Raw genomic sequence first — 12858 nt, forward strand, 5'->3', positions numbered from 1 at the left:
CACCACCTCTCCTGGGTGCCTGGGGCTGCCGTCTGTAAACTGGGCTGGGGCCGGTGGTTTCTACCCGCTCCAGTTCGAGTTCTGATACCCCATCTTGCACTATGAACTTAAAGCCTGGATCTCGGCTCACCCAGCTCCCGCTACCGGTTCGGTGCAGGCGAGCCTAGAACCGCGTCGTTTCCAGGCCAAACCAGCTACTTACTAGGGCTCATGGAATTGCCACCTCTCTGCGGTCACCCCTGAGGCTTCAGCGAGGGAATGTCACCTAGGCAGAGAGAGGCGTGAACGTGCAGTGGGCAGGAGCTCGAGCTGGAGCCTCAGTTTGCGGCATGGATGTTCTGTATGATGACTGAGGGGTGTGTGTGTGTGTGTGTGTGTTTGAACGTTGCCTTCACATGCATCCTCCTTCTATGTCAGAAAGTGTCTCTCTGGCCTTCCAGTTCTGGAAAGGACGCATAGCAGGGAAGCTGGTTTCGGGCCACCAGAAGTAGGAAGAATGTCTGATCCACTTGCTTGATGCAGACAGAGGTATCTTGAGCTCTCTGCCCCTTCACCTCCGGGACAGGGCCAGGGGCCAGGGTCTGTGATGCAGGGATAGGGACTGGAGTCATAAGGAAACTGGGGACCCAGCGGAGCTAGAGGTTACAGAGGGGAGGATAGAAGATACAGAGGAGGAAAGGTGCGGGCACTGAAAGGACACAGGCGCGAGCAGAACTGATCTGTGAGGGGATAAGAATGTCTAGATGCTGCGAGAGGACCTCATGGGAACCGGGGTAGGAGCCCAGAGGACCAAGCAGGCAAAGGCCACGGCCAAGGTAGCCATCATGTAAACAAGCCTGGAGGTAACACGAGTCCCTCTGGGCGCACCGTCAGAGGATGCCCCTCCGCGCCTCCTGCCTTCTCGGGGGGCAGCTAGACCCCTTGGGCAGAGGCCGGGTGCCTCCCGAGGCCAGCCAAGGGAATGCAAGTAAACGGGGCAGCTCCTCCCCTCCTCTCTCGCGCTGGGGACGCGGCCAGAACTGATTCCCGAGCCCTGATTGGCTCTGGGAGGCTGTGGAGGGCTGGGTCTCGGTAGCCAGGGCCGGGGGCGTCGCCTTTAATGACACTCATCGCCCCCAGGCCCTGCCAATCCCTGGCCTCGTCGGGCGGAGCCCCCGCCTCGCAAGCCCGTGAGCGTCACGCGTGACGTTTCGCGTGATGGATGTGAAGGCGGGGGCGGGGAGGCGGGGGAAGCGCGGAGAGGAAGGCGAGTTTGAGGGCTGCAGAACCGCGGAGCCCAGGAGCCTAGGAAAGCGTGAGTGCTCGCTGTGCCGGGTGGGGCTTGGGGGTCAGGGGAGTAGAGGGTTGAGGGCTGGGAGTCAGAAAGGGAAGCTGCCCCTGTCCTATAGGATTCAGTATCTTCGGCTCATGGGGCACAGGGGAGTTGGTTAGGGAGGGAATGTTAGGGTGGGGCTCTGTGTGGTCACACATTCAAGTGTCCGCAGCTGATGGATGTAGGCTGTGCATGTGTGTGTATGTAAGTAAGTAACGGTCTTGTTGTGCAGGGTGTGTCCACCCTGTCTCCAGGTCTGTGTAGGGCGAGTATGCTGGTGTCTCTGTGTGTGGGTATGTGAATGTGAGTGTGCGAGAGGGGAGGGTGTGCCTGCCTGTGAGGAAGTGTGGTTGGAGAGGATTAGTCATTTTGTAGGATTTTGCCCAACGTGGCCAGATGGCTGCTTCAGGCTTTCCTCTCTATGCCGAGTGAAGGGGTCACTTACTGAATCCTGCTCCTTTAGAGGCAGGTGGCTCAGGAAGAGGTGAGTGGGTGTCTATGCCAGCCCTGCCCACCTGGGGAACAAGGAGAACTTTGGGCAATTCAGTGTGGGTTGGGCAGTTCAGTGTGGTTGAGGGAGATGGGTCTGGAGAGGCAACTTGTGGATGCCTGCGAGCACACTGGCTGGCTGGCATCAGTCCCCTGTTTGAGACCGGAATAGGTAAGCCCTGGAGCTGTTGAGCCCTTGCTCTCCTCCATTTAGGGCCTGGAGTGTGGTACAGCTTATGCCATTTTTCCAAACAGCCTCGGGTGTTTGCATGTAGATCTCAAAGCAACTGGGGCCTAAAGCTGACATGAATGTGGATGTGTGATGCATATAATCTGCATTTTTGTGCATACAGAGCACAAGAGTAGCTGCATGGGATTAGTTGCCGCTCATGCGTCAACCACACACGTGTAAATCCTCACTCATGAAAATCTGCAGCAGGCCGAGCTCAAGGACATCTGCTTTCCTGGCCCTGTTCTCTCCTGTCCCCTCCTCCAGTGGCTGTAGGTCCCTGGGCTGGAACATTGCCTAGAGAGCAGCTCCTCCCCCACTTGCTTACCTATCTGGAGTTACCTTGAGCTCCAGAAGGATTGGCAATAGGCCCAGGGACCAGGGCAGCACCACCGAAGTTTCCCCCATGTGGAGCCCTTGGACCCCTTCCTTGGAGTCCTCTGACTTTGGTCCCTGCCCTGCAGAAAATGGGTGAGTTGCCCTTAGATATCAATATCCAGGAACCTCGCTGGGACCAAAGAACTTTCCTAGGCAGAGCCCGGCACTTCTTCACCGTGACGGACCCCCGAAATCTGCTGCTGTCTGGGGCACAGCTGGAAGCTTCCCGGAACATCGTGCAGAATTACAGGTGACCCCTGACCCCATCTGACCCAGGGGCTCATTCCCTGCTATTCATACAGTACTTTTTGTACCTATCTCCCCTCACTTGAGCATGACCCTGTTCTACTCCTCCACCCCCTCACTCCTTGACTCTATCTGTCGGAATCACTGACAACTAAGACACAGAACTTCAGCCCAGAGGATTTCAGGGTATTTGGGTAGAGGAGGTGGTGTTGATATTTATGGATAGGGGGCTGTTCTGTGCTTCACAAACCCTCTACAGGACCTGTCCCTCTGCTGGGCCACCCTCTGCAAGGATGGAGGGGCTCAAAGTTGAGTCCCAAGAAATTAGGAGGGCAGCCTCCTTGTTTCCAGGAGGAAAAACCCTCAGAGCACCCCAGCCATTTTTGACCCATTGGAAACCACCATGACCCATGACCTAGCATTAGACAGAAACAGAAGGGCACCCCTCTTTGTGTGGCCAGAAGGGAAATAGAAATAGGAGCACTCTTTCTGGAAGATTTGATTCTTCCCCAGAGACAAAAAGCTCATTTGTTCTGAGATTGGGAGCCAGAGTGTCTGGTCCTCTGTCCAGATCACCCCTAAGCTGGGTGGGCAGGGCTTGGGAGGGTGGATCTGCCCCCTAGAATTGCCTGTCAGCTCCTTCCCAACTTCTGCAGGGCTGGCATAGTAACGCCAGGGCTCACCGAGGACCAGCTGTGGAGGGCCAAGTACGTGTACGACTCTGCCTTCCATCCAGACACAGGAGAGAAGGTGGTCCTGATTGGCCGCATGTCGGCCCAGGTGCCCATGAACATGACCATCACCGGCTGCATGCTCATCTTCTACAGGCAGGTCCTATCTTGTGTGTCTCCTCCCTGGTACTCTGTTCAGGCTAGATGATTAGGCATGTCCTCAGGGCCAGTTTGGGCAGAAAATAGTGGGTGGCTGAGAGCTTGTATTAGAATCGCTTCCATTTCTCAAAATTCAGGTGTGTTTGTGTAAGGAGGGTCATGCACAGGTCATCAGAGCAGGTTCTGGGGTCATCACCAGGGCCTCTCTTGAGGGTTTGGGGATAACCTTTGGGGTTTTATTGTCAGTGTCCAAGGATGTGGGACACTGTGGACATAAGGGCCTTTGTTCCCTCAGGAAGACCCCAACTGTGGTGTTCTGGCAGTGGCTGAATCAGTCCTTCAATGCTGTCGTGAACTACTCCAACCGCAGTGGCGACGCTCCCATCACTGTGAGGTGAGAGCTCACCCCAGGGACTCTCTTCCCGGCCCTCCATTTCTCTCTCTTGTCCCCCCGGGCCTGTGCAGCCCGTGGCTCAATGCCCTCCTCTCAGCCAGTCCCCTGCTCACTTTCCTGGCCTGACTGATGGTGCGAGGTCTTCTTGTGTATGCTTTGGGGGACCCTCTTCAAGTGGAGGGATTGGGGCTTCCAGACAGGTCTACACTGGAGCAGGGGAGACGTTTCTCTGCAGTGAGGCCAGCCTCCCACGCCTCAGTTACTGAGGATTTGGCGTGTCCCTGGAGCAAAGAGCCACATGCTGGGTTGTTCATTTCCACCTCATTTCCTGGCTCTTCCACCCACAGGCAGCTGGGAATGGCATACGTGAGTGCCACCACCGGGGCTGTGGCCACGGCCCTGGGACTCAAATCCCTGACCAAGGTAAATGCCCCCCCATTCGCTCTTTACTTACCTCCTTCTTCCCTTTCCCCTCCTCCACCCAACCTATAGGCTCCTGGTGACTCTCCTCAGAGTTCCCCACCACCCCATGGCCCTTAGGGCCACTCAGTGACACCTTTCCTCCCCCAGCATCTTCCCCCACTGGTTGGCAGATTTGTGCCCTTTGCAGCCGTTGCAGCTGCCAACTGCATCAACATCCCCCTGATGAGGCAAAGGTGAGTGGCCCCTGCTTCTGGCGTGTGCATGCACAGAGTGCTTGTAGGCATACCAGCTGGCCATGCAAACTGCCAGGCCTAGTCTCCATCTGGTGCTGGGGGGATGGTGGAGTGGGAGAACAAGCCTTTGAATCTAGGCTGTCTGAGGGACCCCAGGGACCAGCTGCCTGTGATCTGATCCCCACCCCTTTCCCTTCTCAGGGAGCTTCAGGTGGGCATCCCAGTGACCAATGAACAGGGTCAGAGGCTTGGCCATTCCGTGGCTGCAGCCAAGAAAGGAATCTTCCAGGTGGTGATATCAAGAATCTGCATGGCGATTCCTGCCATGGGTGAGGCAGGGGTGGCTCCATGGGGCACGGGAGGCCCTAAGAGAAGGGATGCCATTATCCAGGGGGTGTGAGGATTCTGGGAGCTGTAAGATTCTGGGGAGAGTGGGAGGAGCTGCTAAGGGGGAATCACCCCTTCCTGAGGGTCCTGACTTTCACTCCATTCATTCCCTCCCTCCCTGCCCTGCTCTTCCCTCAGCTATTCCCCCGGTGATCATGGACACCCTAGAGAAGAAAGACTTCCTGAAGGTAGGTCACCTTCTCCTTTCCCATCCTGGAAGTAGTGGTGCCTGGGGGCAGAAGTGACCAGTCCCCAACCTCCTCTGCAGCCTGACCTAAGTCTAAGACTTGCCACCTGTCTGCACCCCTGTGCTGCCCCTCCCTCTTCATTAATTCATTCAGCAAGACTAAATTGAACTGGAGTGAAGGAGCACTGAGGGTGCAGGAGGAGAAGGGCAGGAAAGGATGGAAAGGGTTTCTGTCCTGAAGGAAGCTGGTGTCACTCCAGAGACACACATAGGGAGGGACCATCACAGTCACACCTGGTATCATGCTCGTGCTGTCAGCTGTGAAAAGCATTGAGACACATGCACACACACACACAGGCTCACACATGTGTAAACAGGACAGAACATGCTGTAGTTTACAATATAAGCTCTGACTCATTTGATGAATCCTTTATTCACAAATATTTATTGAGTGCCAGCTATACACACACACACACACACACACACACACACGGAGCAACAGATTGGTGGTCTCTATGGCTGGAGCAAATCAAGAAGGGTGTGCAGAGCAGGAGGTGTGTTTGGAAATGGACAGATTGATGCAGTGAGATGGGAGGGAGGGAGTGGAGGGTTAGAGAAGGCTTCCTGGAGAAATGCTCCTGGAGGAACTGTAGGAAGTGATTCTGAGAGGTAAGGGTTAGGATGGTATGCTAGGAAGGGTGTTGGCAAGCATGCCTGGCTGGAGTGGAAGGCAGCCAATCGCTGTTATGGGATTAGGGGAAAGAAAAGGGCCATATTTCAGAGGCTTAAAGGTAGAGCTGATGGGATAGAACCGCTGCCATGGTATGGGTTTACGGGTGAGGGGGGCAGGGGACACACACTGTTATATTCTCTCTCTACCCGTAGCGCCGCCCCTGGCTGGGGGCCCCACTGCAGATGGGCCTGGTGGGCTTCTGGTAAGTATGCAGGAAGACAGCTAGAGTGTGTGTGAGTGTCCTTTCTGTGGTGAATGTGGGTGGGTATTATTGCTTTTAAGATGTTTGTATATGTCATTCATTCATACAGTCAGCTGGTAGGGGCCTTGGACACCTGTAAAGCATACTGTGTGTGTTAAGGGGTGAGGTCTGTTCTTGAAGGTCAAGAGTCTAGTCAAAGGGGTCCCGCATCCACCATGGAAATAAGCCTTTTGGTGCCATCTCAGAGTTTGATGCACATTTAATTCCTGGTTCTGTCACTGGCTGTGGCGCTCCGGATCACTGCTCTGGAGGCTCTTTCCTCAGCCAGAACGTACTGTCATCTGTCATCGTTGGCTTTAATCAGTTTCCACCCGTAGGGGCTGTCTCCAGAGATAGGGTGGGGGACTGGGAGGGAACACTCTTAGATCAGCGCTTCACAAACCTCTCTAACACTCTTCTCCCTCAGCCTGGTATTTGCCACCCCCCTGTGCTGTGCCCTGTTCCCCCAGAGAAGGTAAGTGCTGTCTCTGGGCTTGGCTGGGGGCTTTGGACAGGTCCATAGGGTCGCAAAGAGTTGGACACAACTGAGGGACTAACACTTTCACTTCCACTTTTCCACACCTGTGGTAGCAGCTGACCTTAGGTCCCATCAATGTGTTCCAGGAAGGGGCCTGATGGACATTCACCTTATCCTGGGGGTGAGGGAATGACTGTGATCTGGGCCTCTGGCAGTCAGAGCAGAAGATTCTGCAGCCTGGGAGGATGAGGGATGGTGGTCCCTGAGCGTGAGGGGTGGGCTCAGGGGACACTCAGCCAGCCTGCTCTTCTGTTACAGCTCCATACACGTGAGCAGGCTGGAGCCGGAGCTGAGAGCTCAGATTCAGGAGCAAAACCCCAGCATCGAAGTGGTTTACTACAACAAGGGGCTCTGAGGCAGGGTCAGCCCGTGGCCTCCTTCCTCGCCTCCTTGGGCTGCTGCTTAGTGGAGCCTTGCCGTCTTTGCTGCTTTCCATCTGCCTGGTGCTGGGCAGAGGGCTTGATGGGGGAGCAGCCATTGAGACCAGCGATCCATTAGGCTGAGAGGTGCCCCCACAAGCCTTTTTCTCTCCTCTGATTTCAAAAGGCAGGGTCACATAATCCCTTTCTCCTACGCTAGTACGTCTGTGTATGTACATAAGTGATAACGTGTGTGTGTGCAGGCTGTCCTGGGATGTTCTCATGTCTAGCTTCCCTTCTTGGCTATCTGCCAGCCAGAGTACAGGGCTTTCTTGCCTAAACAGTTTCACCAGCCAAGTCATTTCTGATGGGACCTTGCCCCTTCTGGACATAGGAGCCCCAGGATCTCACGACAGAGATTGAAGGACATTTAGCAGGCCAAACTGGGCTGAATCCTTCAGAATTCTGCTTTCCGGCTCCCAAAGCTGACTCGAGAACTGAGCTGGCAAGAACTGAGCTGGCGGAGGAGGACATGGGGGGATAAGGGAGGCAGGGGGCTTGTCCCATCCCCCACATCCCGGAATGGGTCATTTCCTCTCCTCTATAGAACAAAGGAGTGTCAGCATCCTGTACTGCTCTTGCCAGCTTCCCATTCTCCCTGCCTCCCACTACAATAAGGCCATCTTAGGGCACAATCCCAGGAGTTTCGGTCCACTCTGACATCATAACCTCAAGCTAAACTTAAAATCCCAGCACCCTCCCACAACCAAAAAGCCTTGAAGGCATTGCAAAGCATTCCTTTTTAAGAGCCCCCACAGCACCCTCTGACAGAGGGAAGCAGCTGTGGGAATGGTGCTTACACTCCACAGGTGTCTGAGTGGCTGTAAGACACCTCAGGGCAACGAAGCCTGAGTGTACAATCTTAAGACAGGGGATTTTGTGTTCCACTGATCTTGTTGGACATTCCGCAGCATCCTGATCCTAGTTTCTTCTCTTTCTTGAGGGCTGGTTCTGCTCCCACCCCCACCCCCATCTCCAAGAGGCAGAAGGGCCCAGATGTCAATGGCTGGTCCAAAGGGGAGGTGGGCTTGGGGATGGAATATGTGCTGGTGAATTCACAGAGTGAAGAGTTGGACCTTGCCTCCAACTCCTGTGACATCTGGCTGAAGTGGGGTGAAGGCCCCAGTGAGATCCTCTAAGAGCACCTTCCTGCTTCCCGCAACCAAGCGCCACCAGTAATAAAAGCTATGGTGCCATTGTTATTCAGTAAACTGAACACCTGTCTGTTTCTTCTTTGTCACTCAATTCCACGTCCTGAGTGCCAGGGAAGAGCCTCCTTTCTGCAGTCTTCTGTAGGGAGCCTTCTCTCCCTACAAAATTCGAATCTTAGTCTCTTCCCTCCCCATTTGTAGGGAGCCTCAGATGCCAGCAGAGGGCGCTCTGAGATTAGAAAAATCAATCTTCCATCCACACCCAGAGTACTAAAGTAGGAAGGATGCAGGTAGATGATGACTCCACCTCCTATTCCCTTGGAGGAGAGGGGAGCTGGGGCGGGGGACGGGGGTGGCAAGGGGCTGATCACACACCTACAAATCAGCTCAGGCTTCTTGGTTGTTTTCAGGCATTTGGCATGGGATGGTGTGGTGATCTCTAAGAGAGAAAGGCTAGAGGGCTAAGGACTGCCTAGCTCCATCAGAGAAGTTGTTAGGGTGCCACACACCTCTACGCACTCATCTCCTTTTTTTCCCAGCCTAAAGCTCTCACAATAGGTTGTCAAGAGAAATCTTTAGGAATCTTTAGGACTGAATAGTCCCACAACAGCCTCAAGTGACCTGTTACCCCAGCCTGAGCTCACCCATTCCTTGTGGAAAGTAGTTTACTTGATGGACAGCAAGGGGTGACCCTGCTGCTGCTGCCAAGTCGTTTCAGTCGTGTCCGACTCTGTGTGACCCCATGGACTGCAGCCTACCAGGCTTCTCCGTCCATGGGATTCTCCAGGCAAGAACACTGGAGTGACGCTAGCTACTGCTAATTGAATCCTTCCAGTCATGCCAGGCAGGCTTAATGAAACTAAGTGCTGTTAAGTCCATTGTGTCTTTTGAGCTCCACAAACACCCTTGTGAGGCCAGACATATTATGTCCATTCATAGCAAGAAAAATGCAGGAAACCCATGGTTCAATCCCTGGGTTGGGAAGATCCTCTGGAGAAGGGAATGGATACCCACTCCAGTATTCTTGCCTGGAGAATTCCATGGAGAGAGGAGCCTGGCAGGTGACAGTTCATGGGTCGCAAAGAATTGGACACGACTAAGTGGCTATCACTTTCACTATAGCAAGAAAACAGACTTATTTAAGACATTAAGAAAATTGCTTACAGCTACACAACTATCTGGTGGTGGAATCAGGATTCAAGCCAAGTTGAGTGACTCTGAAGCCTGTGCTATGCTTTTTCCTCACCCGCCAGTTAAACTTGAGGTCGTTCTTCTAGTCCTTTTGACATTCCAGGGCATCTCCTCCCGGGCCCAATTTGTTTATAGGACAGAAAAAATTGACAGACCTTTTACCAAAGCCACTGAAGAGTTTCCAAGCTTGAGGGTTTTATAACAAGGAGTATAAGCAAAGATTCCCATTCTTGATTAACTATGGGATGACAGTTAGATAACCAGTTTCAATTGCATCCTGCCAGGGAACAGTGTCTCCCACCAAGCCCAGCTGGCACCCTGGGTCAAATCTCGAAACCTCTTTCTATAGTTATAGCTTTGACCATTGGCAATCCCCTTGAAAAGAGGCCTTGCACTTTACTGGAAAATCTAGGCAAAAGAAATCTACTTAGGAAGTGAGGTGCAGGAATATTTGTAAAACAAAATCATTAAGAATATTTAGTAACAATTATTGTACTCCGCAAATAATACTAAACCATGTTAGAGAGAAGACTGGACAGGGCACCAGAGGGCCAGTTAGTAGGAAGGCTTTTCTGCCACCAAAATTCCTAGTTTCACACCAGGTTCTCAAAAGAAAAAAAGTTTGGTTAAGGTTAACTTCACAGGTTCTTTAGGGGCAAATCCTAGTGAGGTATGCTTTCCAAACTGCTTCCACATGCTTGGAATTTTCTTTGGAAGCTAGCATTTGCGCAGAGATAGCACTTTACTCACTGGAAAGTAATCTGCCCCATTCTTGGGCCTCCTGTCTTCCTCCCAGTGCTCAGACTCCGGGAACCTTCTCTGGGAACTTGTATCAGCATCCTTGGCCTTCCTACCCAGCCTTCTTCCTCTCTCCTGGTCCATGTTCTAAGGGGGGAAAATGGCTTGGATCTGGAGGCCTGGCTTACCCTGGCTATAAGGAGGGAGCCAGGGGCTGTTTTCCTTGGCCATTGGGGCTAATGAGTTCGACATCTTTTTTTTTTTTTTTTTAATGTATATATTTCCAATGGAGGCCAACATCTTTTTTTCTTCTTCTTTCTTTTTTTAAATTAGAGGATTATTACTTCACAGTATTGTTATGGTTTTTGCTACCCATCAATGTGAATCAGCATTAGGTATGCATACGTCCCTTCCCTCTTGAACTCCCCTCCCACCTCCCTCCCTATCCCAACCCCTTGAGGTTGTCACAAAACCCTGGCTTTGGGTTCCCTGCCTCATATATCTAACTCCCGCTGGCTATTTTACATATGGTAATATATATATGTTGGAAACAGTGGCAGACTTTATTTTTGGGGGCTCCAAAGTCACTGCAGATGGTGACTGCAGCCATGAAAGATGCTTACTCCTTGGAAGAAAATTTATGACAACCTAGACAGCATATTAAAAAGCAGAGACTTTACTTTGCCAACATAGGTCCGTCTAATCAAGACTATGGTTTTTCCAGTAGTCATATATGGATGTGAGAGTTGGACTATAAAGAAAGCTGAGTGCCAAAGAATTGATGCTTATTAACTGTGGTGTTGGAGAAGACTCTTGAGAGTTCCTTGGACTGCAAGGAGATCCAACCAGTCCATCCTAAAAGAAATCAGTCCTGAATATTCATTGGAAGGACTGATGTTGAAGCTGAAACTCCAATACTTTGGCCACCTGATGCGAAGAGCTGACTCATTTGAAAAGACCCTGATGCTGGGAAAGATTGAAGGCAAGGCGGGTGGAGAAGGGGATGACAGAGGATGAGATGGCTGGATGGCATCACTGACCCAATGGGCATGAGTTTGAGTAAATTCCGGGAGCTGGTTGATGGACAGGGAGGCCTGGCCTGCTGCAGTCCATGGGGTCTCAAAGAGTCGGACACGACAGAGCGACTGAACTGAACTGAACTGAATATAAATGTTTCACTGCTATTCTCCCAAATCACCTCACCATGTCCTTCCCCTGACTGTGTCTAAAATGCCTGCGTAGGACAGGTGGTTCGTGCTAGCTTTAGCTCCTGCCCTATGGACTTATGCCATTCAGACTATCCTAGTCCCGCCCTGGCTGGTGCCCTACTTGTTAAAACCAAGTCTCATTTCCTCCCCAGTCAAGCTTGTCAGTCTCAAGCCAACCCGCCCCTGCGGCCGCTTGGTCACAAGCGAGCACGCCCCTCGCGAGGAACATAACCAGTTAGAAGCAGAGTCCCGCCCCTGCTGTGGCTCCGGTCAGTCCAAGTTCGGTTGGCTCCGCCTCCTCCCCATTTCCCGGGCAACGGCTTTAGCGCCGCAGGCTGAGGATACAGTTCTCTACGCCTACCTGAGCCTGGAACCTGCGTCACAGGTCACAGATCCGCTTCGTTGATCATCTGGGTCCTGGGCCGTTAAATCCGCCAAATCCCCTCCCTAGTTTCCACTTTCGAAACCCACAAGTGCCCCAGCGTCCGCCTTTTGACTTCCCGCCCAGAAATACGCGAGGTTTTCGAGGAATCACGCGAGGCCCTTCCTGGGTTCCAAGGCCTGTTTGTTTGTTTGTTTGTTTTTCCCCCGCAGCGGCCTATGAGGCTGTTGACTCTGCATCTTGCGCCTTCCGCGGTCTCTCCGTCTCTCTACCCTTGCATGCCACAGTTCAGTAAACTCTGCTAAGTGTGGCTCTGTGCCCAGCGCTGAGTAGAAATGGACTGTTGGGTGAAGAGTCCCATCCCACCTGCTGGCACACAGCCAGTGCTCGGCAGGCGGTCCCCTTAGTCAGTCTCCCTGCATGTTGCACTGATCTCGGGTCCTGAAGCCGAACAATCTTCTGCTAGAAATTGTGGAGGAACCTCAAACCAGTTGTATCATTTTCCCAAAGAGAGCCTCTGAAGCTGCCCCCTTCACTCTTCTATTTTTCCCTCACTAGCAGCCCCAGCCCAGGCTGCCAGAAGGACCATAGCAGCCACAACTTCAGGCCACAGCCTCCTCAAGCTTTCTCCTTCCAGTCTTCCCAGCAACATTTTGCAACTGAATAACAAGGATGAGGAGAATCGGGGAGGGACTGTGAATAATTTAGGCTATTCACACAACTCTGTCCTCCCCACCATCCCCTCACATCCACTAGGAAAATAACTCCGTCTGTAACAAGCAACACTGCAGCTCCTTCAGGGTAAAGTGCTTATGAAACAAGAATTTGCTATTTCAATCTGTAAATTAACCACCTATGCTATTTTCTGACTGAAGACCTCCCCTCCTCTGTCACCAGCAAATCCTCAACTTTTATTTCCCAGAAGGAGCACTACTGCTTTGGGTTATAGTTGAAGTTATTGGTGGAGAGCAGTAGAGAATGATTGTGGATAGCTTCATTAAATTGAAAGGATTCTGCCATAGCTCTCAGAACCAGAGATGGAGCTAATCAACCAGGCCTTAGAAAGGGCAAGAAGCTGAGCAGTTCCGGAGGTCTCAGCAATGGCAGTACTCAGACACTGTCATAAAGGTAACAGCTTCAGTCTCTCTG

The 12858-nt window shown here is 52.5% G+C and overlaps 1 protein-coding gene across 2 annotated transcripts; it reads left to right on the top strand.

Moving 5' to 3' along the window:
* Positions 1-1217: 1217 nt before the first annotated feature.
* On the top strand, positions 1218-8255 carry SFXN3 (sideroflexin 3). 2 transcript variants are annotated; one of them, XM_086379575.1, is made up of 11 exons: positions 1218-1294; positions 2155-2658; positions 3311-3485; positions 3784-3878; positions 4226-4301; positions 4449-4534; positions 4736-4863; positions 5060-5109; positions 5994-6043; positions 6510-6557; positions 6879-8255. In XM_086379575.1, the coding sequence occupies exons 2-11, from the start codon at positions 2498-2500 to the stop codon at positions 6973-6975; spliced, it is 966 nt and encodes a 321-aa protein (XP_086235701.1). In that variant the 5' UTR covers positions 1218-1294; positions 2155-2497; the 3' UTR covers positions 6976-8255. The 2 variants fall into 2 exon arrangements, with proteins under 2 accessions (XP_086235701.1, XP_086235700.1); XM_086379574.1 differs by having other exon boundaries at positions 2495-2658.
* The last annotated feature ends 4603 nt before the right edge of the window (positions 8256-12858 follow it).

This window comes from Bos grunniens, chromosome 26 (assembly GCF_055505025.1).
Source record: "Bos grunniens cultivar Pamir isolate PY7600 chromosome 26, Bosgru_T2T1.0, whole genome shotgun sequence".
In the NCBI taxonomy this organism is placed as follows: domain Eukaryota; kingdom Metazoa; phylum Chordata; class Mammalia; order Artiodactyla; family Bovidae; genus Bos; species Bos grunniens.

What these genes read in the sequence shown, in the direction of transcription:
- SFXN3 (XM_086379575.1), top strand. Translation starts at nt 2,498, where the DNA reads ATGGGTGAGTTGCCCTTAGATATCAATATCCAGGAACCTCGCTGGGAC. An exon ending in ATCCCCCTGATGAGGCAAAG is followed by an intron (nt 4,535 to 4,735) that starts GTGAGTGGCCCC and finishes TTCCCTTCTCAG; the next exon opens with GGAGCTTCAGGTGGGCATCC. An exon ending in CATGGCGATTCCTGCCATGG is followed by an intron (nt 4,864 to 5,059) that starts GTGAGGCAGGGG and finishes CTCTTCCCTCAG; the next exon opens with CTATTCCCCCGGTGATCATG.